General features: G+C 33.8%; 2 protein-coding genes across 4 annotated transcripts in view; both read left to right on the top strand.

The window, feature by feature from the left end:
* The first annotated feature begins 1,207 nt into the window (after positions 1 to 1,207).
* Positions 1,208 to 8,520, top strand: LOC144842036 (histamine N-methyltransferase A-like). 2 transcript variants are annotated; one of them, XM_078698374.1, is made up of 4 exons: positions 1,208 to 1,284; positions 5,883 to 6,096; positions 7,072 to 7,395; positions 7,827 to 8,520. In XM_078698374.1, exons 2-4 carry the CDS (start codon positions 5,895 to 5,897, stop codon positions 8,180 to 8,182), a joined length of 882 nt encoding a protein of 293 aa, XP_078554500.1. In that variant the 5' UTR covers positions 1,208 to 1,284; positions 5,883 to 5,894; the 3' UTR covers positions 8,183 to 8,520. The 2 variants fall into 2 exon arrangements, with proteins under 2 accessions (XP_078554500.1, XP_078554501.1); XM_078698375.1 differs by having other exon boundaries at positions 1,243 to 1,288.
* Positions 8,521 to 10,884: 2,364 nt separating this feature from the next.
* The window catches only part of LOC144842862 (diacylglycerol kinase delta-like), a 51,815-nt gene continuing 38,206 nt past the window's right edge, over positions 10,885 to 24,493 (top strand). For both annotated transcript variants that reach the window (XM_078699420.1, XM_078699419.1), the window contains exon 1: positions 10,885 to 11,339. In XM_078699420.1, coding sequence (XP_078555546.1) covers positions 11,166 to 11,339 — 174 coding nt within the window. In that variant the 5' untranslated portion in view covers positions 10,885 to 11,165. The remainder of the gene's footprint in view (positions 11,340 to 24,493) is intronic.

Genomic DNA, 24,493 nt, shown 5'->3' with positions numbered 1-24,493 from the left:
TTTGTTCGAAAGATAAATATATATTTTATTATTTAGCATTTTTAAGGGTCTTTCACACCTGTTCCGGCACGGTTCCGGTCAAATCAAACGTCAATGATGTACGCGCATATCGATTGGCGCATAGCCGCGTGGAGCGCGTCTCGTGGTGAACAAACGAACACAGGTGCAGGTTACTTAAGCTCTGTCTACACTATCAAACTTTATGTGACAAAAAAATGTGATGTGCCCATATTATGGACATGATGTCATAGCACTACCATATTTGGGCATATAACTGCCATATTTGGGCACATCACACTTTTTTTTAATCAAACTTGTTTGATAGTGTAGACAGAGCTTAAGCATGCTCCTGTCATCACGTTGGTAGTCCGAAATATTTTGGGGTTATAGGATGATAACGTACTACCCAGTTGTCCATATCAGCATATGCTCATGTCATCACGTGGCCCCTCTTTTCTATTGGCTCTGTTTCTGCTGACACATAACTGCAAGTTAAGTTGTTAACCCGGTTTGCACGTTGACTTTTGCAGGTTAAGTTTCAAACTAACCAAGTGTGTAGGTTAAGTTTCAAACTAACCATTTGCAGGTTGCTACAACGTTTAAAAGTTAAGCAAACCAAGTTAAGTTGCAACTAATATTTTGCATGTATAACTTGCAACTGAACGTCTTTAGGTTAAGTTGTAAACTAACCATTTGCAGATTAAGTTGCAACAACGTTTAAAAGTTAAGTTGCAAACCAAGTTAAGTTACAACTAATCTTTTGCAGGTATAAGTTGCAACTGAAGTTTGTAAGTTAAGTTGCAAACTAACCATTCGCAGGTTAAGTTGCAACAACGTTTACAAGTCAAGTTGCAAACCAAGTAAAGTTGCTATTAGGCCTAATCTTTTACAGAATAAGTCGCAACTTTACAAGCTAGATATAATATGTTTGCAAGTTCAGTAGATTTGAGAACATACAACTTCCTTCCTTCGTAGATTTTCTTGGTAGAGTGAATTAATTTCACCTTTCCCTGCGAATTACCTTCCCCAAAACACGGCATTATTGTCCACGTGTCTTATTGCGTTATCGGCGGTTGCTTGCTTGTTCCTCTTTAGACCCCTTGTACGATCTAGGAAATTCAATTATGATGACCGTGGTGATACTGTATTAACTATTAAACATAAGAAACCACCCCTGTTTAAATAATGGGATAAACCAGGTCATAATTGTACCTATATAAATACTGTACAGTTGTTCAAACTGTATTCTGTATTGGGTAACAGGTCAATTTATCTTCTTACAACGTAAGTAAGTGCATTTAAGTAGTTTTTGTACCTTGAATTTTGTATAACATTTTCAGTAGCTCTAAAGCAAGCATCATAGGTTCAGTTGGTTCAAGCATTTATACCTCCATGGTTCAAGATGTCGGTTTTTATCGTAACTTGTTCATTTCAGCGAGGAGCAATAAAAGTCGATTGGTTTGGGCTGGGTCACCCACTTGTACATAAACAATACAATACCATGTCAATTGACAATGGAGTTATTTTTTACCTCCACGAGTGAGTATAACTAAGCTTAGTTAGGTCAGAGAGGATATTCCTCCATGTCAGCAGCTGACTTCTAGTTAATAAACTGAAGATTTACAGTATCCTATTTCCATACTGTACCAGCAAATACAATCGTGATTGACTATAAACCTGGCACGTGTACGGGGAGCTTTTTTTTCTAACCCTCTAATAATAATAATACATCGACATGTAAATTCCATAGTCTAATCAGCCTGGTCTAATCAATTCGACAGACGGCCCGACAGACGGCCCGACAGAAAGCGTTTGTATTAGTGAATTGTCAATTCTTACATCACGCCTTATGGATAATGACTAATTAATATTCATGTTTATTTTGTGACGTTTCATGAGGTGTCCACAACTTAGGCCAAAAAAAAAAAAAATTATTGTGTTGGCCACGTTTTGGGTAAATCCTAAAAATGGGTAGGTCGGTAGGAAAAGTAGGACCCTAGCACCCTAGGCTCACGCTAGCTATAATTGTTTCAACAAAAGTTTAAAAAAGGTTTATTAAATGAACGTAGGCCTAGCTTTTTGATTGAGGCAAAAATGCCTAGGCTAGCCCTACCTAGCTACCATTTTTAAAGCCAACAAAAACAATCAAGATCGAAATAAACTATTTCCGTGTTAATGCTACATTACGCAAGTTAACATATTATTCTAGATGAAAAATATTGAGTTTTATATTGTTTTATCCATACGTAATTACACTGGCATTAAAGATATAACATTAAAATGTTGGCCGTTTTATGAGCCATATTTCGCAGATTTCTTATCGCGGGGAAATTCCCCATCAGCGACATCGATCGATCAAGGTCCGGCTAGAAGCCTAGCGTGCATGCCGGAACGGATGGATTATCGCTATATAAATAACAAGTTTGAACAAAAGAGCTTACGACAATCTTAGGTACATTTTTATTAAACGTATATAGGCCTACTTGCTTGGCGAACCCATGCCTTTTAAATCATTTAACAAGTCCGTAATCGGATCGTAGTACTGTACACTAAAACAGTCGGAGAGCCGCGTTGGGAAATATGACCGTTATCGCTGAATTTTCGACTTCGCATGACGTCATAAATTTTAGAAGCCCTCTCTCGGCACAGAAGTATCAACGTTTCGCGCGAAAACATTAGCATAAAGTATACGTCATTTAATAGCTGTTTAATAAACATTAGTAGGCGAAAAATTAACCATATATGGTAAGATCAGTTCCTTATATGTTTAAGATGTCGCAGGTCACCTAATTTTCTGAATAATTTGTTGGATTTGTTGTCAGCGACAATTTCTTTCCAAAGTTCGTGTGCGTCCGTCAAAACTGAAGTTTTCTAACAGGTGTTTGTTTACAAATTTTCCATTAGTGGGATTTGCATCCCATACAGTGAATTACCAAAAAACCGACGTATATGGATAGAGTAAGTATCAATAGTCTGTTTTACGTTAAAATTGGCTTGAAACCCTATTTAAGCTTCCTATAGCGAACATTTTAAAAAAGGTCCTCATGTCATATATTGTTACGTCTCGCGGCACTAGTTCCGTCGTGTGTGGTGCATGGTGTGTTGATTGTGGTTGTTGTAGGTGAGTATATGCACGACCTGGTGGATCGTTGTCGTATTATATCGGCCTAGGCCTAGTAACATGTTCTGTTAATAATTTAAATACTTTAGTTACAATTTAGTATTATTAAAGTATCGTTACAATCCTACTCTATATTGAAGATGCATTTGGAAGTTTTAAAAAGATAATTAAGCAAATCGCAGCCTGATACAGGTATAGGCCTACCTATTCTATATAGTTAAATATTTATTTATAGTAAAATTATTGACAACTGAGGGGTACAATTTATTTATAATATTAATAATTATTACAATAAACAGACATAAGGAAATTTTGTATTTGCTGCTTTTTCATGGTAGGCCTATATCTGAAAATGTTTTCAGGTTGTTGAATAATTATACTGTATAACGATGCAATGTTTTGTTCATATCAAAGTGACAATTATTTAAATAGTTTCATTCATTACATTTCAGCTATTCATTTTCATTTTAGGTTTTTTGTTGGTATCAAGACTCGACGATTTTCTGTCTCGTTCTTCAATATGAGGCTGGACGGTGGAAGCTGTAATGGTTTTCTCGATTTCAATATCATTGCTGCAGCTGATAGTTTTTCATTTTATTCGCTAATAATAATATAACATATACATTCATGCGCATTCAAGTTTTAGAAGCGTTTCAGATCAGTCAATGATAAGATATAAATTAAGTTGCAATTGATTGATTGATTGACTTTATTAACCAGAGTCACACAGATACATACAATATAAACATATAAAACAATCATAAAATCAGTACAACCGTAAGACTCACGTAAGTTAATATGATATAGGCTAAGGCCTAGCTAGTTTGTTATGTTTGATGAACAAGGTGCTATTTAAATAATATATACAGTAGTAGTAGTATTTACTATTTATATCAGTATTGTTTGAAAGATATTTGTATTAAAAACTGCTTTTTCACATTCTGTATACGTTAAAAAAAAATTGGTTGCTTGTGTGAAATGCAAGTTGTATCTAATAAAGTAATATTTATATACAAGTAAATGATGGACTTATATTTTTATATCTTGGTTTCAGCTGGGCCCATAATTATCTTTTTTAAAAACATGACCATATAAAAATACACGTTTGAGTCTCTGAAACAAACATGCCCGATTTTATAAAACATTCCCCATATATAAATTGAAAATGGGTTATTTATTTTTATTTTTCCATTTATTGTTTTTTTAACAGTTTTTTATTTGTTCTGGGCCTAGTTTCTCCTTCAGGCTTCTTCTTGCTTGGTATATGAGCAGAGCTGGGATAGACCTACCACCAGCCTAGACTATAGAATATCCAGCTACTATTATTAACACTCACTAGGGTAGGCCTACCTATCTAATATTAGTATTATATCAGAATTACTCAGCCTAGCTAGGCCTAGAAAATACTATTTTTAGGCCTAGCTAGGCTAGAAATCAAGTAAGTAATTATAGTAGGTAGCCTTTCCTAGCTCAGAAACCAAATAGAACAATAATCGGGGAGCAAATTGAAATCTTAGGCCTATGACGTAATACGCCTGCATGAAAACCGTATTGAACACAGACACGATTCGGTCCGGGACGATTCGTACCAGCTTCGTAAAACGTAAACAAAGTTTCAAAATGGCGATTTTTCGATCGAAACAGAACAGAAATGTAGTAGGTTTGGTTTGATTAGTGGGAGTTGCATCCCAAGAAAGCTTAAAATTAGATTTTTATTTTAATAGATAGCTTAATAGTTTATCTTGAAAGGATTTTAAATTCGCTTTGAAACCTTATCTAGAAAATATGAAATTTAATGATTTTTTACCATCATTTAAAAAAAAATTAAAGTAAAAAAGTTTATACATAAAATAATGATATTTCTTGAAACAAAAAATCTGTGGAATTTAGATCACAGTTTTTATCATTATTTACGCTTGTAGTTCAACTATTGAAATACGTTTATTGATTTCATTTAATATCAAAATTATACCATTTTCTAAGTGTACTAAAATAGCAAAAATTCCAACATTTTCCACGAAGCGCGCCCTCACAATGAATGAAATCAGTGATGCGTTACCAACGCGGCTTTCCGACTGAAAACCAAAAAACACCGCATCAACAACCTCGTGCGCGATGTACCGATCTGTTTGTTCTTTTGCTGCAGATCAACATTGGTAGAGTCCATTAATTATGAGGGTGTTTAAGAATGTGATAACTATTAAAAACCTGTCTCACCCACTGTGTAATCAATTAATAATCGCGTATTCCGGTTATCACGTGATTGATTCACGGTTGGTTGCACGCTTTTTTTTTACGTCCGGCGGAGGTGAAATATGTTCGCCAATTTGGCAAATAAGACAATATTTTTTCACCATTTGGTTTCAAAATTGCCGTTTGGCTCAAAAAAAAAAAAAAAAAAGCCGAATAATTTTTTTTTTTGACCTTATGTACGAAAAGAAATATCGCATACGGGGAGCAGTTTGGGACATTTTGTTCAGTTTCTTACAAAATTATAAATATTTTGATCATTTCAAAAACCATCGCATTATTAATATGGAGCGGTCCAATAACCCGGGGAATTGTTCACAACTCCCTGAACAAACTACAAAAACTATTCTAAAACAAAACAGACAAAATAAAAGTTTTATTTTAAAAATAAAAAGTTTATACAGATCTAACTACCAGGATAACTTAAATTCACCCAAACATTCTTTATTTAGTTTATACATGGAGGGTTTTTCCTCCATGGTTTATAACATTTAAAAAAACTTGATTTTAGACACCGGTTGCGATGGCGGAATCTTCGAAGATTAAAACGCTGATGAGCGACCATGAGAGGTACGTGACGACATTTGCCGAATACTGTAAACGTACCAAGAAATACGATGTTCTCCGAGACTGGATCAGTTCGGATTTCCCCGAGAAAGTGGTGAACTCAATCGGGGTTAAAGACACGGAAGAGTTGAGGATGTTGGGGGTCGGCAGTGGATCAGGTAGGCATGTTGCCCGGATGTTGTTCCTCACGACGGGCCAATAAAACATACCTTTGTAATGTAGAGATGACGTAATGTTTTGATGATTATGTAAAAAGGTACACCAGGTGGAAGGCACTAATAATAAAGATGACGTCAATGAATAAGACATGATGACAATGATGATGAAACAAAAAACGATAGTGACGACATTGATATTAAAGAACGATAAATAGATAGGCCTACAGCTAGATACGACCGTTAGGAAGGTCTTAACAATGACGGAGAGACAACGATGACAATGATTATGACGTGGACAACAATGAGCATGAATAGAAGAACTAATCCCATATAGCACGACAACATTTATCATAATTGATCGAAGACGATGTAACGCAGAGGCCTGAGACCCCTTGCCTAGGAATGGCCCTCCGATGCTGGAGGCTTCGGGCGTTTTAAGTCTTTTTTCGACATATTTCAATGCTGTGCACTGCTCGGGGACCCCATAAGCTCTGGGCCCCTGGGTTTAGCCAGTGAGCGCTTGTAGTCGTTACGCCACTGACGATGGTTGTAATTATGACGTCGATGTTTATTAGAAAATGATGCTGATGATAATATTGTACAGTAGTAGGCCCCTACCAGGAAAGAGTGAAATGAAATTTCACTCCTTCTTCCAGCCTATATGTAAAGGCAAATTAACCTATGTAATATAATAAATACAATACACACAATAAGTTTGAAGTTCCCAGTTAGTACATACTACGTCACGATAATGGGTTGTGAAATAATAAGAGCCATAGGCCTACCGAGAGGCCTACAGGACACGACCTCACCAAGAGAACAACATCATGTGGCAATGGTAGGCCTACACGACACGATCTGACCAAGAACATCATGTGAAAATGGCACACATTGAATCATGATGATCGCGACGAAAGTTAATTAAACAACATGAGTATAAAATAATGAAAAATAACTGATTTAACATAATTTCAGGCTTCGTTGAAACGTGCGCGTTGAAGCAGCTAGTAACTAAGTGGTCAAAAGTCACTCACACCGTATTAGAGCCAAACACTGAGCTTCTTGACCAGTTTAAAGAGCTTGCCGCCAAAGAAAAGGACAACCTCCCTGGCGTGTCTTTCGATTGGAAAACGAAGACAATAGAAGAGTTTAAGCGGGAATCTTCTGATCAGACGTCAAAATATCATTTTATAATGGTTGTCCAAAGTATCTATTACGTCGATGATCTGGAAGGAATTCTGAAGTACCTGACTAGTCTGTTGGCAAAGGGTGGCATGATGGTCATAGTAATGGTTTCTGGTAGGTATTCACTTTAAAGCTTTTGGTTTCCACTATGACGCAACGCAAGGACGTAAGCGCAACGCAAGTTTTACTATTCACAATTAACGCAACGACGTATTGACGCAAAGTGCTGTATTGCGTAATCACATTTGGGAACCGACGACGCAACATGCTGCAAACATCGCAGGTTTGATTTCACGCAGGCGGGGGCAAACACAATTATTTGAAAGGCATTTGCTTAAGCGTGGTTCCCACTAGCGACGCAACGCAAGGACGTAACGCAACGCAAGCATTTTAACCAATGACAAGCGAAGTTATAGACAGTTAGCAATCACAAGCGAATAAGCCATCGCTTGTGATTGGTCAATTCACTTGCGTTGCGTTACGTCCTTGCGTTGCGTCGCTAGTGGGAACCAAGCTTAACCAAACATTTTCTTGAATTTTTACAGAGAACAGCGTTATGTGGAGAGTTGCTAATAAGTTTCCCGAATTTCAAAACGAGAAACAACTCGGTATTTGCACTAAACATATCGAAGAGATTTTAGCGGCAAACGGCATCAAATTCGCAACGGATGAGATAGAGGCAAGGATGGATTCTACTGGATGCTTCGTTAAAAACTCGAAAGAAGCTGAGCTGTTAATCGATTTTATAACACAGGTCGCTTACTTAAAGAGTCAAAGGTCAGAGGCATTTTATAACGAGGTCGTTGAGTTCGTCAAAACTGACCAAGTTAGTTTACCTCCGACTGCTGATGGCCGAACTTGGTTCAGATGTAATTATGACGCAATTTACGTCACTAAATAAAGTATAAACAGTTTGAAGTAGTACAGTATATTAAACTATGTTCGCATTTGGACACGTGATATGCAAGGATGTAGGCGCACCGCAATGACGCGCGATGAATCATCGCTTGTGATTGTCAATTGCGCGCGTTACGTCACGTCGTTGCCTCTCGTCCAAGTTGTAAACATCAAACTTTGTCTGACTGTTGAACATAATAATGCATTGGTGTGTTCATAGAATATTGCTAATCACGCCATGCAAATTTCCACATTTGCAATGGTTAAATATTCTGTTTAATGTTTGCATGTTGTAAGCTATGGTAACATTCTGTACTAATAAACTGAACTTCAATTAAAATAGCCTACTCTACTAATCTTTAATTTCGTCTTTATCACTGGAGCGTAATTTTCTGATTATATGAAATTAGATGAGAGACTTTTTTGTAATTGAAAAATATGATGACGAGAGTTAGACCTAACAAAGTGTGACAGAAAAAGGATGTCATAGACAAAACGTCTCCTTCATCATCATTGCGTTTAAGCCCACTCACCCACAGATAGATTTATGGAGTTTGATATATTCACTTTCTACGGTCTGTACTCTGTTCTGGGTACAAAACAGTTATGTTATCTTCCTGATGAAAATCAGGATCAGAAAGTCAATTCAATTTAATTTATCAAACATTTCTTTTCACGGATAACAAATACAATACACCAAAAAAAAAAAAAAGAAAAGTAGACACGAAACAAATAATATACTTAATAATATAATAATAACAATAATAAACAAAGATAATATACAAATGCAACAAAAATTAGGCTTACAATTTCATAAAAGGCTAAAGCTCTGTCTACACTATCAAACTTTATGTGACAAAAACATGTGATGTGCCCATATATGGACATGATGATGTCATATCACTACCACATTTGGGCATATCACTACCATATTACTACTTCAGAATTCTTCATTACTGTCGCTGGACCACGATTATGGAATTATGACAACCTTTATGCTGGGTTCCCACTAGCGACGCAACGCAACCGACGCAACGTAAGAAAATGCCCTTCCAATAATTGTGTTTGTCCCCGCCTGTGTGATATCAAACCTGCGATATTTGCAGCACTGTTGCGTCGTCGGTTCCCACTTGTGATTACGCAATACAGCACTTTGCGTCGATACGTCGCTGCGTTGCGTTCTAGTGGGAACCACGCTTAAGACACCAACATCTATTATTGTGTTTCGGGCCAATGCTAAAAAATACTGAATTTCTTATATAAAGCGTGGTTCCCACTAGAACGCAACGTAATGCAGCGACGTATTGACGCAAAGTGCTGTATTGCGTATCACAAGTGGGAACCGACGACGCAACAGTGCTGCAAATATCGCAGGTTTGATTTCAGGCAGGCGGGGGAAAACACAATGGTTGGAAGGGCATTTTCTTACGTTGCGTAGATTGCGTCGCAAGTGGGAACCACGCCTAATGATTAATCTGATGTCGTACTTCTGTTTGTTTTTATTTTTTATTGATTTATTGTCTCAATTACTTTATCTGTTTACTTGTTAACTATATTATTTTAGTTTGATAGGGTCTTACACGTGACAAGAATAACTTTATTCTTCTAGTATAGATACTCACTATGATATTGAAATAAAAATAACCGTAAATAAAAATAGTGTAGACAGAGCTTAAAAACATTTACATTATTTTATACATGACTTTATATGACAGCGTCCTCTATTGGTACGTCTTTATGAATGAGAAAGGGGAATTCCCTTTGAGTAATGACGCTGCTACTTGGCATCCGTGTCTCCTTGGAGATGCTGTCTATCATGTTGCATCCTCCTCTCTCTCTGACGTGTTGATGATGAGATGACTTGGCAGTTTGTAAATAACATTATTATTTGTTTCAGACTTCGCAGGAATCCCTTCCTCCGCCTCCTCCTCAGCTCATGACATCGATTTCAACCTTAATCTGGATGAATAAATCAAGTTTTACAAAAATGTTTTTTGTAAATAAGTTTGAACTTTTAACTGATTGTTTTGGTTCTGCCAATTGTCATTGTTAATTTTATTTGTCTCTGAACGTAGTAAGTAGTAGTAGTCAGTACGACAATTAGGTCTATATAATATTACACAATAAACAATTTACTTATAATTAGCCAAATTTACACTGTGAACAGAATTAATTAAAGTCGTGATTTGACCTATAAATTGATGATGTATCGGCGGATCAATCGATCGAGGAGGCCCAAACTACGCATCTGTAAATGTGACGAAGCATCTGCATATCAGGTCCTACTCAATAATTATCACAATTAATTAATTTATGACGCTCACTCATCAATAAGAGAACAATATTAATGTCACTTTTATTTATCGACATTATCACATAGGCCTACAACAAACAAATTAATATATTACGAGAGAGATGAAAAAATCCCATCTCGACAATGATTTAGTTGGGACCAATTAATGTAGGTCTACAACAAAACATGCCGTTTTATTTTTTAGTAAAAAGAAAAACAAATAAAAAAAAACAGTACTTAACTTAACTACCAATTCTAATATTTATATTACTTTTCATGAATTGTATTTATTTTTTTCTTGAATCCGTGAAAAAAAGAAGATGTAATCATGGTTTTTTTTTCTCCATGGTAATATCAGATGATGATGCGGATGAGCTGGTAACATCCGCGTGTGAATCACCGGAGATTGGCCGTCCGTTGCCTGTGGTTTCCGCCCAATACAGTGATAGGCTGCTCATTCAAATACGTTGTGTTTAATCTATTAATTATACATGATACAACATGAATTTAATAACAGTATACAGGTTTTTATATTTATATGATGGTGATTGTTAGTAGTGTGATATTTGCTAACCGGTTTGTGTAGGCGTCCATAAATCTCGTCTTCTGCTGCTAGCTGCACGCGAAACACTTTCACTCAGCAGATGAGACTCGCGACTGCGGTCGACTGGGACGAACGACAAGAGGAAAAAATATGGCTGATTTGTCTGAAAAATGCGGTTCTTCAAATTCACGACATGGCGTTAATTCTAAGAATACTGTACAAGCAAGTTCGTATGATGAGTCGTCTGATAGTGAAGGTGAAGAAGTAAGGCTGTCTAAAGCCTTTCATCGTCGAGTTTCTACCTCAAAACAAATCAAACACAAGGTAACGTGTTCACTTTATGTCTAGGCCCAGGCACCGCCGGATTTCGTTTGCAACGGTGTTAAGTTCGCACTCGACACCGTGGCTAAGTTACATGCGTGTGAAGCGGCCTAGACAAGCTAAACTTTATACTGGTATTTTACGAGAAATTAAGTATTGTGTTCAATTTCATGCGATAATGGGGGTAATTCCAACTTCTCTGATGGTAGGCCTACATTAAAACAAGGTCAAAAAATTGTATTTTAATTTAGTATAAAAATCCCCCAATTAAATTAATAAAATCCCAACGTTCGGTCCGGTGGAAGGAGGGAGTCAGGAGGAAAGGGAAGTGGGATGTTTGTTTGAGTGGGCTGCTGGGGTAAAAAAAAACCAGTAAAGATTCAGTAAAAAAAAATTTAAAAAATGAAAAAAAACCTAAATCAAAACTAAAAAGTAATACAGCCAGAAAGAAAGTGTTTTTGGAAAACAGTATTTCTTCATGATCACGGCTAACATAGTATATAATTAAATACGATAATGATATCCATTAAATGGATGAGGTATTATTATTAAATGACATGTCATGGACATTGTATGCATGCATTGTGTGTTCCGTTGGTGCTAATGTACTAAAGTAAAGTAGGCCTTGAGTTTGATAAGCTTTGTTGTAGGCCTGCAGTTCTATAGAACACACCAAACTAATTAACATACAAGCGCATACACGGTAAAGAAATAAAATGCTTATTTTATGAAATTGTAAAAAGACGATGTATTTTAGCTTTAGTATAAATCAACAGTGTTATTCCCGCCTTCCCAATTTGAGCTCAAATCAAAAGCGTAGGTGAAGTTATTTCATTACTATTATTTGAAACAACCTATTTATACCTAATATGGTACAATAATATCATTTTTAAAAATCTATTTTTTTTCTGAACTCTTAAATTTATTCGGAACACTTTTTTGTAATCAAATATTTTAACCCATCCCACTTATAATGTTTTAAAAATGTTAAACTGACTGAGGTTTTGTTATGATAATGAAAAAAGTGAAACCAAAATTCTATAGCGAACGATATTATGTTTATTCTTTAGTTCCTTGTAGTATTCTTTTGTTCTGTAAAACGGTCTGATAGGAAAAGTACTAAAACCAGAGAATTAATGTCAAAGTTTACTGAGCCTAGGCAACAGTAAATCATCTAGTAAAGGAACTTAAGTTTGGAATTAGTGACTTTATTTCAGTATCCTATAAGTACTCACCTCTAGATCCTGGTAAGTATACAATGCCTTAGATATTCCAGGCTTATATCACATTTTATATGTGATAGAAATGATTATGAAAATTCTGTCTGAGCTTAACTTTATACTTTCATTTCCTAAGTTCCATAAACTCCATAGGTCTTCCATTCTGTGTCTAGCTTACCAGCCTGGATCAATATCATTTTCATAGTCTTTTCTTTTTATAAATAATTTGTATATAAAACATCACAATTAGACTTACTGTGCGTTAATTTAAGAAACCTGTTTTTTTTTTTTCTTTTCCATTTTTGAAAAGAAATAATAACTTACCTAACAGAGAAATGTTTTAAAAATAAACGAATATAATCCAGGAAATATATTATTTGAAAAAATAAATTATCACAATTAGACGTACTGTGCGTTATTTTAAGAAAACTGGTTTTTTATCCATGTTTGAAAAGAAATAATAACTTGCATAACAGAGACATTTTTTTTAAATAAACGAAAATAATTGTTCCTTCTTTAAAGCAGGAAATATATTATTTGAAAAAATAAATCATTACTGTGTGTTATTTTAAGAAAACTGGTTTTTTATCCATGTTTGAAAAGAAATAATAACTTACATAACAGACATTTTTTTTAAATAAACGAAAATAATTGTTCCTTCTATAAGGCAGGAAATATATTATTTGAAAAAATAAATCATTACAATTAGACGTACAATGCTGGTTTTTTTTTCCATGTTTGAAAAGAAATAATAACTTACATAACAGAAAAATGTTTTAAAAATAAATAAAAATAATTCTTCCTTTTTTAAGGCAGGAAACATATATTATTTAAAAAAAGAACAATGTATGTGTTTAAATTAATGTTATGTTTGTGTTATTGATTATATTATTCAGTCCTATTTTCTAATTGCCCCACGTGGAATGAATAACAACTTTGACTTCTTTAAAAAAAATTATCAAATTGTCAAATAATAAAGGCTAAATTTATCCACACTGTGACTTGATGATTTAACCAATCAAATCTAATCTTACAATGTATTATATTGTTAAATTTAAGCTTAGCATATTTGAAGAAAAGTAAAATGGTCCAGTGATTGCATTAAATAGATTTTAAAGTAAGCCATGCTTGAAGTGAATAGAGGTGATACTTAATTTGTTTATGTTGTTTGTTGGTCCCTATCCACACACCCTGTTAACAGAGGTTGGCAGAAATGCTATAGGAATATTAGGACGATGCAAGGTCTATTGGAAAACGTATGTTATAGTATTTTACAGTTCATAGAATAGTATTAAAAATAGATTATCAACACTTGCTAGGATTATGTATTTATAGTCTTAAATTATACAGTTTAGTGGGTACTGAGTTTGAGCCCCACCTAGCCTAACATTGCTTCACCACCAGGATTTTAAAGTTGTTCCAACCGGCAGTTAGTCTATAACTCCACCAAGTACAATCTAGTTTTAGCTTTAAAGTCTACCTAAATGTGTACTCAGGTTAAGGCATTTCCCACCATGTCCCGTCTACAACTACTATAACGCTACCTTGTCAAAAGCTAGTATTGGAATACTAACTTAAAGGCCTGTTCACACCATACCGGATGTTCGCCCCTAAAGGCCTGTTCACACCATACGGGATGCTCGCCCCTAAAGGCTTCTTCACACCATACCTAATGCTCACCCCTAAAGGCCTGTACACACCATACCGGATGTTCGCCCCTTGTTCATACGAAGTATACTCATTATACAGGATTTTCGCCCAATCCGCGACACTTTGTGACAAAAGAGTTAGTTAATCGAGTCGAGGCTGTTACAATGCTAATCATGTGACCTTACTTGCGATACTAAAACATAACTTCATGGATCTGGACACACATACCCTTGGTTTGTGTAGTTTAATTTGTAGTCTGAATAACACACCAACACCCACATTAAAACAAATTCTCATAACCTTTTAACAAAAATGACTGCCACCCACCAAATATTGTTACTCACACAGCTTGACTAACTTCATTCCCCAAATGTCAATTTAATTAATAAAGTCTAATGTACTTTGATGTATTTTTTTACATTTAGCAAAATCCATCTTCACAGGATAACTGGGTAATGATTCAATATAAATTCATTTTTGCCGTGGGCTTTCCTCTTAGTTACAGAATTAGGTCACGCAATATTAATGACAGTCACTAGATTGACGCAGGATAGCGTTCACATTTACTCAATTTGTAATTATAGTTACAATCGACTTGGATCCCAATTAAAAATTGCCAATTTAAACATAATTTAGTCTACATGTAAATTAGTAATAAAATTCTGACTTCTCATTAGCAGTATGTACAGTAATCTATTATTAGCTTTACCAGGTCTTATTGAACCCCAAGACGTTGCTGAATTACAAATGAATATTTAGATTTTACTTTACTAGACAAATGTCAAATCTGTTAAACAAACGTATACTGTGTATGTGATAATACACAGTGGAATATTAATCATTACTATACTAAAGTATACTGTATTGTAAAATACTAGATGTCAATAATAAACCTCTTATATACTAATGCAGCTGCGCCCAATTATATGGTTAAAAATAAATTAATTTGTAGCAGACGTATACATTAGCATCTACCTTTATAATTAAAAAGTATAAATAGCCCAAGCCCAATCCACTTTAATACTGTATAAGTATAATATTAGATTTGTTTGTGATATAATGATTGTGTTCATGTCTATAAATAATCCATACCAGTCATTTTTTTAATCATGTGAATTTCATAGTTGTACCTGGAATAACAAATTGATAACTTAATATTCATCTAATTGTAAGGGCGTGTGGCGCAGTGTGTTGGACCCTGGATTACCGATTGTGAGGTTCGAATCCAACTCTCGCTGCATTGCTTGTATCCATAGGCAAGACACTTTACTTACGCTTGCTTCCTCCACCAAGGTGTATTAAATGGGTTCCGGGTTAGATCAAGACACAACTTTGCGCTGATTACTAGCTGCATTATGGGAGTACGTTTCCATATGTGTTTGATTCAAAAAATTACTGAGGTAATATTGCTTGTAAAGCGCCTTTGAGCATGATTACTCATGAGAAGGGTGCTATATAAATGTGGTATTATTATTATTATAAATCCAAAGGCAAATCACTGGAAAAATCACAATGATGCGGGTATCAGTGGCTGGATCTCAATTGAGATACAAATACTGTATAATAAGCACAGAAAAAATGACAATGCTATGGGTATCAGTGGCTGGATTTCCATGGAGATAAAAAATAAAATAGACACTGAAAAAATTGCAATGCTGTGTGTATCAGTGGTTGGATCTCAATGGAGATACAAATAAAATAAGCACTGAAAAAATGACAATGCTGTGGGTATCAGTGGCTGGATCTCAATGGGGATACAAATAAAAGAAGCACAGAAAAAATGACAATGCTGTGGGTATCAATGACTGGATCTCAATGGAGATACAAATAAAATAAGCAAAAAGATAAATCAAAACGATAAAGTAAAACGGCCTGAAAAGTTAGCAGAGCTTTCGGCTAAAACACTAGCCCTTCATCTGCAGTGCAAGTGAGAGGAAAAACAGGCTTTAAGCCTAATATTATATTCGATAAATTTATAAATTAAAAAAAAAAAAGATTTTTCCCATGATTTTTTCCTTTTTTTTTCAAATAATTCATGTTACAAAGAATATAGCCAAAGCCAAGTTATGTGAAAATTATTTCTTGATCTGAAATATTCTCATATTTTGTTTTTAAAAAAATATCATTGTTATTATCCATATAAATATATAAAAATAATCTTTTTTACCATGATACAGTATGTACAAAGGTCAAGTCAGCAGCAGTGAGCGTTCATATAGTATATTGTTTGAACTGCATTTGATCGATCATCTATAAAGTCATTTTATGATTGAATAGAATACATGAATAGAGACGGCTGTATGAATATTATATGTTTAGCATAAAAAGTAGAAATCGTAAACTGATATGTGTGATTATCATACGCTGCTGTGGATTTATTTTAAGCTCTGTCTACACTTGTATCAAACTAGTTTGACAAAAAAAGTGTGATGTGCCCAAATATGGTATTGATATACCCAAATATGGTAGTGATATACCCAAATATGGTAGTGATATACCCAAATATGGTAGTGATACTGTATACCCAAATATGGTAGTGATATGACATCATCATGTACATATATGGGCACATCACATTTTTTGGCACATAAAGTTTGATAGTGTAGACAGAGCTTTAGTCTCTTGTCACATTTTAATTATTTTCTAGTTAAAATCTCTGGAAAATAATAGTTTTCCTAATTCCCATACCATGGATTTCATTTAACTCCCTGATCTGTGCAATTTATTTGTGTCTTACTTACTCTAGGTAAACCTACACATTCTATTTTAAAAGAGACATCAAAAGAGGAAATTCACTCAATTTGCAAAAATAATTAATTTTTAAATAATTCGGTGTTTGGTTAAAAATAATACTGACAAAAATTGGTTTCAGTAAATAGTAGGCCTACATAAACTTGTTACATTATATTATAAAAGAGAAACCAAAAGATGAGATTTACACAATTTTCATACTGTATTTTGCAAAAATAATTAATTTTTTTTCGGTATTTTTGTTAAAATAAAAATAATACTGACAAAAATTTGTTTCTGTAAATACATAAACTTGTTCTGAATTCAATCCTATGTATATTTACAGATTAAAAAAATAAAATAATTGTGTCATCAAGTATTTCTGTGTTGTATCAAGAGGACGTAGTGTTAAGCTCTGTCTACATTATCAAACTAGTTTGATGTACCTAAATATGGTAGTGATATTCCCAAATATGGTAGGGATATGACATCTTCATGTCTATATATGGGCACATCACATTTGTTTTTGTTTCTGATAGTGTAGACAGAGCTTTACACTTATTACAGTAGGCTATTCAGTTACTATAGAGCAGAAGGTGAACCTTTGTCCCACTCAATATGACGCCATCAAATTTGAGATTTCTTTATGAACATCAATTAGTCTATCAATAATTAAACGGTAATATCTATTGGAGATCATTTCGTGCTGCTGTATGGTTTCATATTCTAATACAATTAACGGTTTTGCTCCATCATGTAGTCCGTTACAACACTGCTGTCAATTTTATCTGTGGTAGTTACTAAGTTTGTTCATTACCTTATATGGATATATTTATATCCCAGGTTATCAGCATTGTCTTTCTGTATCTCTCTATCATTAGATATCTTAATTCCAGAATGTCTAAATTGGTGTAAAATAACAAACTAATTACGCGATTCATAACCCAGATGCTTGTCAACAATTAATTAGTGAGTTTCATTGTCACTGTGTAAACAATCTTTAGTATTGCTGATAGAATATTATTAAGAAAACTAATACTTATTTTACTTTAAATACTTATTTTTTTTTTTTTTTTTACAGAAGTGAATAACTTTTTTTTAAACTGCAAAATGGCCTATTTAAAGTCTGAATTTATTAATCTTCATTTTTCAGGTTTTTGGGGGACAATACATCTTTAACATCAAAATTAGTCACAAACAGTGAAGTTAATTATATACTTTGGCCGTAAATCAACCTATCCAATAATTAATTTAACTTATGCAAAATTGAAGGACTGGTAGCATCTTTGAACTCTGTATTATATAATATAACAAGATGATTGATTAGGTAACATAGTTGGTTTGACCTCCTGTGGTTCATTGATGTTTCCTTCGCTTGATGTATCTAGTGACTTGTTAATTAAAAAATGAATTGATTTATTTATCACCTGACTCATCTTTGATTTATATCATCATTTTTTGCATAATGTATGGAAAGGGGAGAGGGAATTACAATAAGATAAACATATAACAATCTGGTGTAAAGCTCTGTCTACTCTATCAAACTAGTTTGACACAAAAATTGTGATGTGCTCATATATGGTAGAGATGCTTAAATATGGTAGTAATATGACATCATCATGTCCATATATGGGCACATCACATTTGTTGTTATATAAAATTTGATAGTGTAGACAGAGCTTTAGCTGAACAGATTGATTCTGTAAAAAAACATAAGCTCTTTGACAAATTGTGGTGTAATTTTAAAATTGACTTGGCCTGTTTATGATGTGGTTCACACTGGACTAGCAGGCCTGTTAACTTGTGTTTTTTAGGATGAGGTAGTTCACACTAGACTACCAGCCTGCCTATGTTTTTAAAGATGAATTGGTTCACATTGTGACTAGAAGGCCTGTTATGTTTTTTAGGATGAGGTGGTTTACACTAGGCTGTTGATTGAGAGAAATGGATTACGTGCTGTATTGAATGATTAGAACGTTGTAAACAAAGTTAGATTAATGTGCGTCTTTTTCAACCCTAATTAGTAATCTAGATGTTGTGTTGCTCTGGCTATTCTCCAACTGTTACAATGGTGTTGACAGCAATATGACAATCCTAGTTTCAACTGCCTCTTCCTGGAAGCTGAAGTTTTACAGACACCGGTTACGAACTTTAAGTTGATTCTGGTTGGAATTTCCATACTAAATCTCAAACTGTAAGATGTTGAACCATTGTTGTCATGACATCATTCCAAATCAAATACATACATATTATACTTGTTATTTATTTAATTTATTTACAATCTCATTCAACAGCGGGAAAGCTGCCCCTTACAGAATGGAATAAAATATATATATATATCTTTACAATACAAAGTTATACAATCTTACTAATTTTATTACAAAAACAATTAAAACGGTCAAAAAAGAGATCAATAGAATTATCTTTAACTACACAATTATTAAAAAGAAGACAAATACGTGAGATAAATCCATTCTTGGTAACATTGAAACGACAATACGGTACATATATACTGTACATAAAAATTGTCCCTTTTTATTTACTGATGAGCATTTTCTATAAAAATTTCTACTGTATTTTTCTAAATTAAATAAGTGTTGAGTAATGAACAACTGGGCTACGAATTCATCAACCTTGAAAGTCGCCATAGCAACGGCAGTTAATAACCGTGTATAATTTACGGAACCTACAGGTTACGTGTTGAATTCCGTGTAATTATGCTTCGAGAGACTCGACGGACGTTCACACTCGTTGATCATGTACAAACGAGAATACTACATGTGAAGTAATATTGCCGAAAATTTGGATTACGATGATTAATCACGGAGAGATTCTTACACTTGTTCAGCAAATGCTACACATTACACTTACGGTTTATGGGTTGTGAGAATTGCAATTTAATCATCTTAATTATAGCGACGAGTTGAGATTTTATTACCGAGACTATTAGTACAACTGCCGTTGCACGGTCAGTAAATACTCGTGTATATTGCGCACTGTCCATTATACGGCCATTAAAATCGAGTGTAGTAGAATGAAGAGTTATTTGGGTCATTGCCATCGCAAACGACCGCATATCGCAGTTTGTACATCAGTATCTTGGCAACAATTTATCATTATATCAATTATTGGTCGATAGGTGGAATGGCCGACGACATTAGAATGTAGATACGCCAACTCTGTAATCCTGTAAATGTAGTTTATATTTCAAACATTTATCTCTAGTGGCCTACATATTTTGCATTAAAAACAAATTTAATTCTTACAGTAGCTCCTTAAAGTAATTTGAAGATATAACTTTGCCCTAATTTATACACAAGCGTACAAGCACACTCTATTTCATGCCCTGGCCCACAAATGTTGTCAGGCAATATAATTGAATCTCAACAGTAAATGCTTCAACTCACTGTTTTTAAAACACTATCAGTATTTTTTTTAGCGTATAGGGTTAAACATTATATAATCAGAAAGTTTAACCTTCAATATTATACAATCTTTATTCATTATTTTATTACTACGCCTTTGGCTTCTTGTGCTATGGAACATCAACAAAATCTGCTGCATGTAAATTATTATTATATGTCATATACAATAATTTCACATTGAGGGTAGGGTATTGCATTTACATCATCTGGATGATGATGCAGAGGATATGCATAAACAGCATCATTTTTTTTCAAACTAGTTTGATAGTGTAGACAGAGCTTAAGGTGGGTACATGAGCCGAACTTATCATGTAAATGTACCCATGCAATTATATGTAAGTAAATATGTTTCCATCCTAGGCCCATTTAATACAACAATATTTTAAATTAAATTCTTTTTAATTTATTTTATTTTTTATTCTGTATGTGAGTCATGTAATGTATGAATTAATTTCTATAATAAATTTAACTGAATGTTGTTTGTCATCAGGCAGAGATGGATATTGAAAACAATGGGAGTGAGTGAGCTAAAGAACGAACGCTAATGTACTGCTAGGCCGATTGAAATGACAGATGATACAGTCAGTATAAAATATCTGATTCAATTAATGTCACATTGGCTATTGCATTTATTCCTATCCCATCCCATTGTGGAATTAAATTTGATGAGATTGAAAAATAGGATGAGGTAGCCTTAGCTTTCTCTAATGCTGATATATGGTTTTATTTTGATACAAATGACATTGAATTACATTTTATGAATACTATTATTTACAGCAATCAAAAATGAAATATATATAAATGTAGTTTTAATAAGAACATTTAAAGAATATAACAGAATTGTATACAATTTTTGAAGCGTCAGTTTTTTTTTCATTTGTTGGCGTTGTCAGCGTGAGGAAAGAGAAAATAAAACTACACTATGTCTATGATAGTAATGTGCCATTCGTAGGCTTAAAACAGATAAAAATCCTTGATTTAATTCTATACTAAAATAATTATATAAACCTGGTACTACTGTAAGCCTATTTTTAACAATAGTACATTCTGTATGTACAGCACATAGAAATACTGTACTCTGATGATGATACCAAATGATGATGATGACAATAACAAAAACTATCATTTGAATTACTCCAGAAAAGTCAGTGACCGTTACTCTGCGTTACAACACCGCATGGGGCCTGCCTGCGAAATTGGGTAAAAATTTGGAGATAACATTTAGCCTACATTATGGAGTGGCATTGGAGCTATGATCTACTAGCCAATAATTTAAAATTTAATATTTTTGTGTTATTTAATAAATTATGCTTTAATAATGATGCTTGATTAGTATACAATTAGCCAACAGGTTAAAGGAAAAGCTAAAATTAGAATTGTAATGATGTGATAATGAGTGATGTAATAAAGAATTATGAATATTATTGGATTTGCTGGTATACTGTAGCATTAAATACCTGCAGTAATATTAATACTCAGAGTCAAGTTGATTAGCATTAATTTGCATAAAAGAACATACAAAACAAAGTTGCATAAGGCTTGGCAGCAGGTTTGCGAATCTAAATTTAATGAGGGTATTTTTCTTTCGGCTATTCAAAATTAATCAATATTATGCAATAAACAATATTTTGTCTAGTTTATTTTTACATTTTGAGTGCAAGCTGTGTGAATAAAATAATGGAAGCCTCTCTTTCTTGGCTGTTTCAAGCAAACTTGGGTATTTCTGACAATATTTAGTTTAAGGATGGTAAGATCTGCTTGAGTGTTGGTAAATTAATATTATTTTTTATTTATTTCAACCATCTTTAAAAATGAATGAAAATTTCTACTTTTCGAGGTATATCTCGCTCTTCGAGAAGAAAGGGCTATTGTCGGTTTATCCAGGTAAGCTAGCATGCATAGACTACCAACACCACTGTTGGTTTGTGTAACCATCTTTAAAAAGGGTCCCCTTCCAGTTTAGCCCAGCGGGTTAACTGATATTCAGGGACCCTCTTTTAAAAGGTTTGCTTAACCTTTGACCTGAGTTCTTTAGAGGACACGACGACAACAACGAGTACGGTTTTGAATGCTTGTTGCTATATATGCCATTAGTGCCTCCTTCATGTTGTATGTTGTTATTATAATTATGTTTATAAAAGAATGGAGGAAATAAATGTGATTTTGATTGATTGAAAAGTTTAATACTTACTGTAGTATATTACTCAAAATACGCCATTGTGTATTTCCAATTACTGGATACCATTGATGATGATAATGATATTTCCAATTACTGTACCACTTTGAAATCAGTGCACTAGTACTGAAAGTGCCTGCAGAATAAAGAAAGAATAAATAAATAAATAAATATTGTTTGGACACTAGAAAAAAACAGCGTAACAGTGTGTATACACACTTTTAATAATTAAACCAATTCATATGGTAATAGTGTTCATAATAAATGGCTAAATTTTAGTCATGTTTTATATATTGTTTGATAACCAATTTCAATAATTTATTAAATAAACTAAAATATTAAATAATATTAATAAAATATTAAAACCTGTGTTTGTTTTTCACTTTTCATTTTCTTTCTAAAAATCAATCAAATTATAAAAATAAAAGAGACTTTATTGCGACCAGCAATAATGTCAAGATTGTTTGCATAATCACGTCAGTGATTCTTAATGCTCCTTATGTCGCAAGATTTATTTTTTCTATTGTTCCATATGACGTTCGTTGTCTAGTGTATTATCGTCAAATACTAATTGATTTAGTCAAGTTATAGAGTATCATTCGTTAATATATACAGTAAATATTAATGTTAAATTCTAAGATAAGCAGGCGTTGTAGAATGTTTGTTCCTGGATACCCACCCTATCTCAGATGTTCTCCCTTATGAAAATATAACCTTTCTTCTTTTACCTCATGAAATTATTTGCCCCATTGCATTGTAGAATGTTCATGGATACCCACCTTATCTCAGATGTTCTCCCTTATGAAAATATAACCTTTCACCTCATGAAATTATTTGCTCCATTGCACTCATAAACATTAATTATTTGTATATCATTATTTATCTCAACATTTGTAGAATGTTCCCGGATACCCACCTTATCTCAGATGTTCCTCCTTATGAAAATATAACCTTTCACCTCATGAAATTATTTGCTCCATTGCACTCATAAACATTCATTATTTGTATATCGTTATTTATCCTTGTTACGTAATAAAAAGAACCTTTTAGTACCAACAATGTTTATGTATTTATTTCATGTTACTATAATTAAATACAGCGACCTGTCTTGTACTCCTTCAAGCATCACTTGACGTCAGAAGGTGTTAAGAAGGATTATATTTTACCAAATTTTTTCTTTGAAATTGTTAAAATGTTATATTTGCATCTTTGTTGAAAGTAAATGAATTAAATAAACATGGAGTGGATTACTATTCAATTAAGGTATGATCTAAATATAGTAACCCAAAAAAAGAAAATGATTTAATTGATACAATTGAGTGCTTTAATGTGAAGTGAACTATCTTTGTTTCTTGTTATGACGCCAAATAGACGCTTATTACGTAACAAGTTACGCAACATAAAATACAGTAGTACGTATCAATATGAAACACGTTAGAAATACCATCCCATACTGGTCTCATAGTTTATGCTTTTTTTATGACCCCATTGGGGATTAATTGTGTCATCTTGAATCTATTATGCTTTTGTATTTTTTGTACAGTTTAGATTCAAAATAATTGTGCAATGATGTAAGGTTATTGTGGACATTGTACCACCCTATACCACCATGTGGTATTATCTTTGACTTTTTAACATTTCTACAGACGTTACTTTATAATTTCAATACAAAATTTAATAACTATAAGGCGGTGAGTGGCCAAGCGGTTATACAGTTGAACCGCAATACCTTGCATATTAACATCGGCAAAGCCTCACTCGCTCCATGGTTCTGGTGGTAGAACGAGTCTTCTCGGATAAGGACTATAACCCTAGGTCCAGTGTACACATCTGGCTCATGTGCACTTACCTAGTACATCTTTCGAGACGAGTAGGGGTTACCCTGGTGTACTAGTATACACACAGCCACTGTCACTCATCAAGAGGGCCCCTTGATTGTCAGCATACGCTGTTTAG

This window comes from Antedon bifida, chromosome 5 (assembly GCF_963402885.1).
Source record: "Antedon bifida chromosome 5, ecAntBifi1.1, whole genome shotgun sequence".
In the NCBI taxonomy this organism is placed as follows: domain Eukaryota; kingdom Metazoa; phylum Echinodermata; class Crinoidea; order Comatulida; family Antedonidae; genus Antedon; species Antedon bifida.
This window is presented reverse-complemented; position numbering and strand designations above follow the sequence as displayed.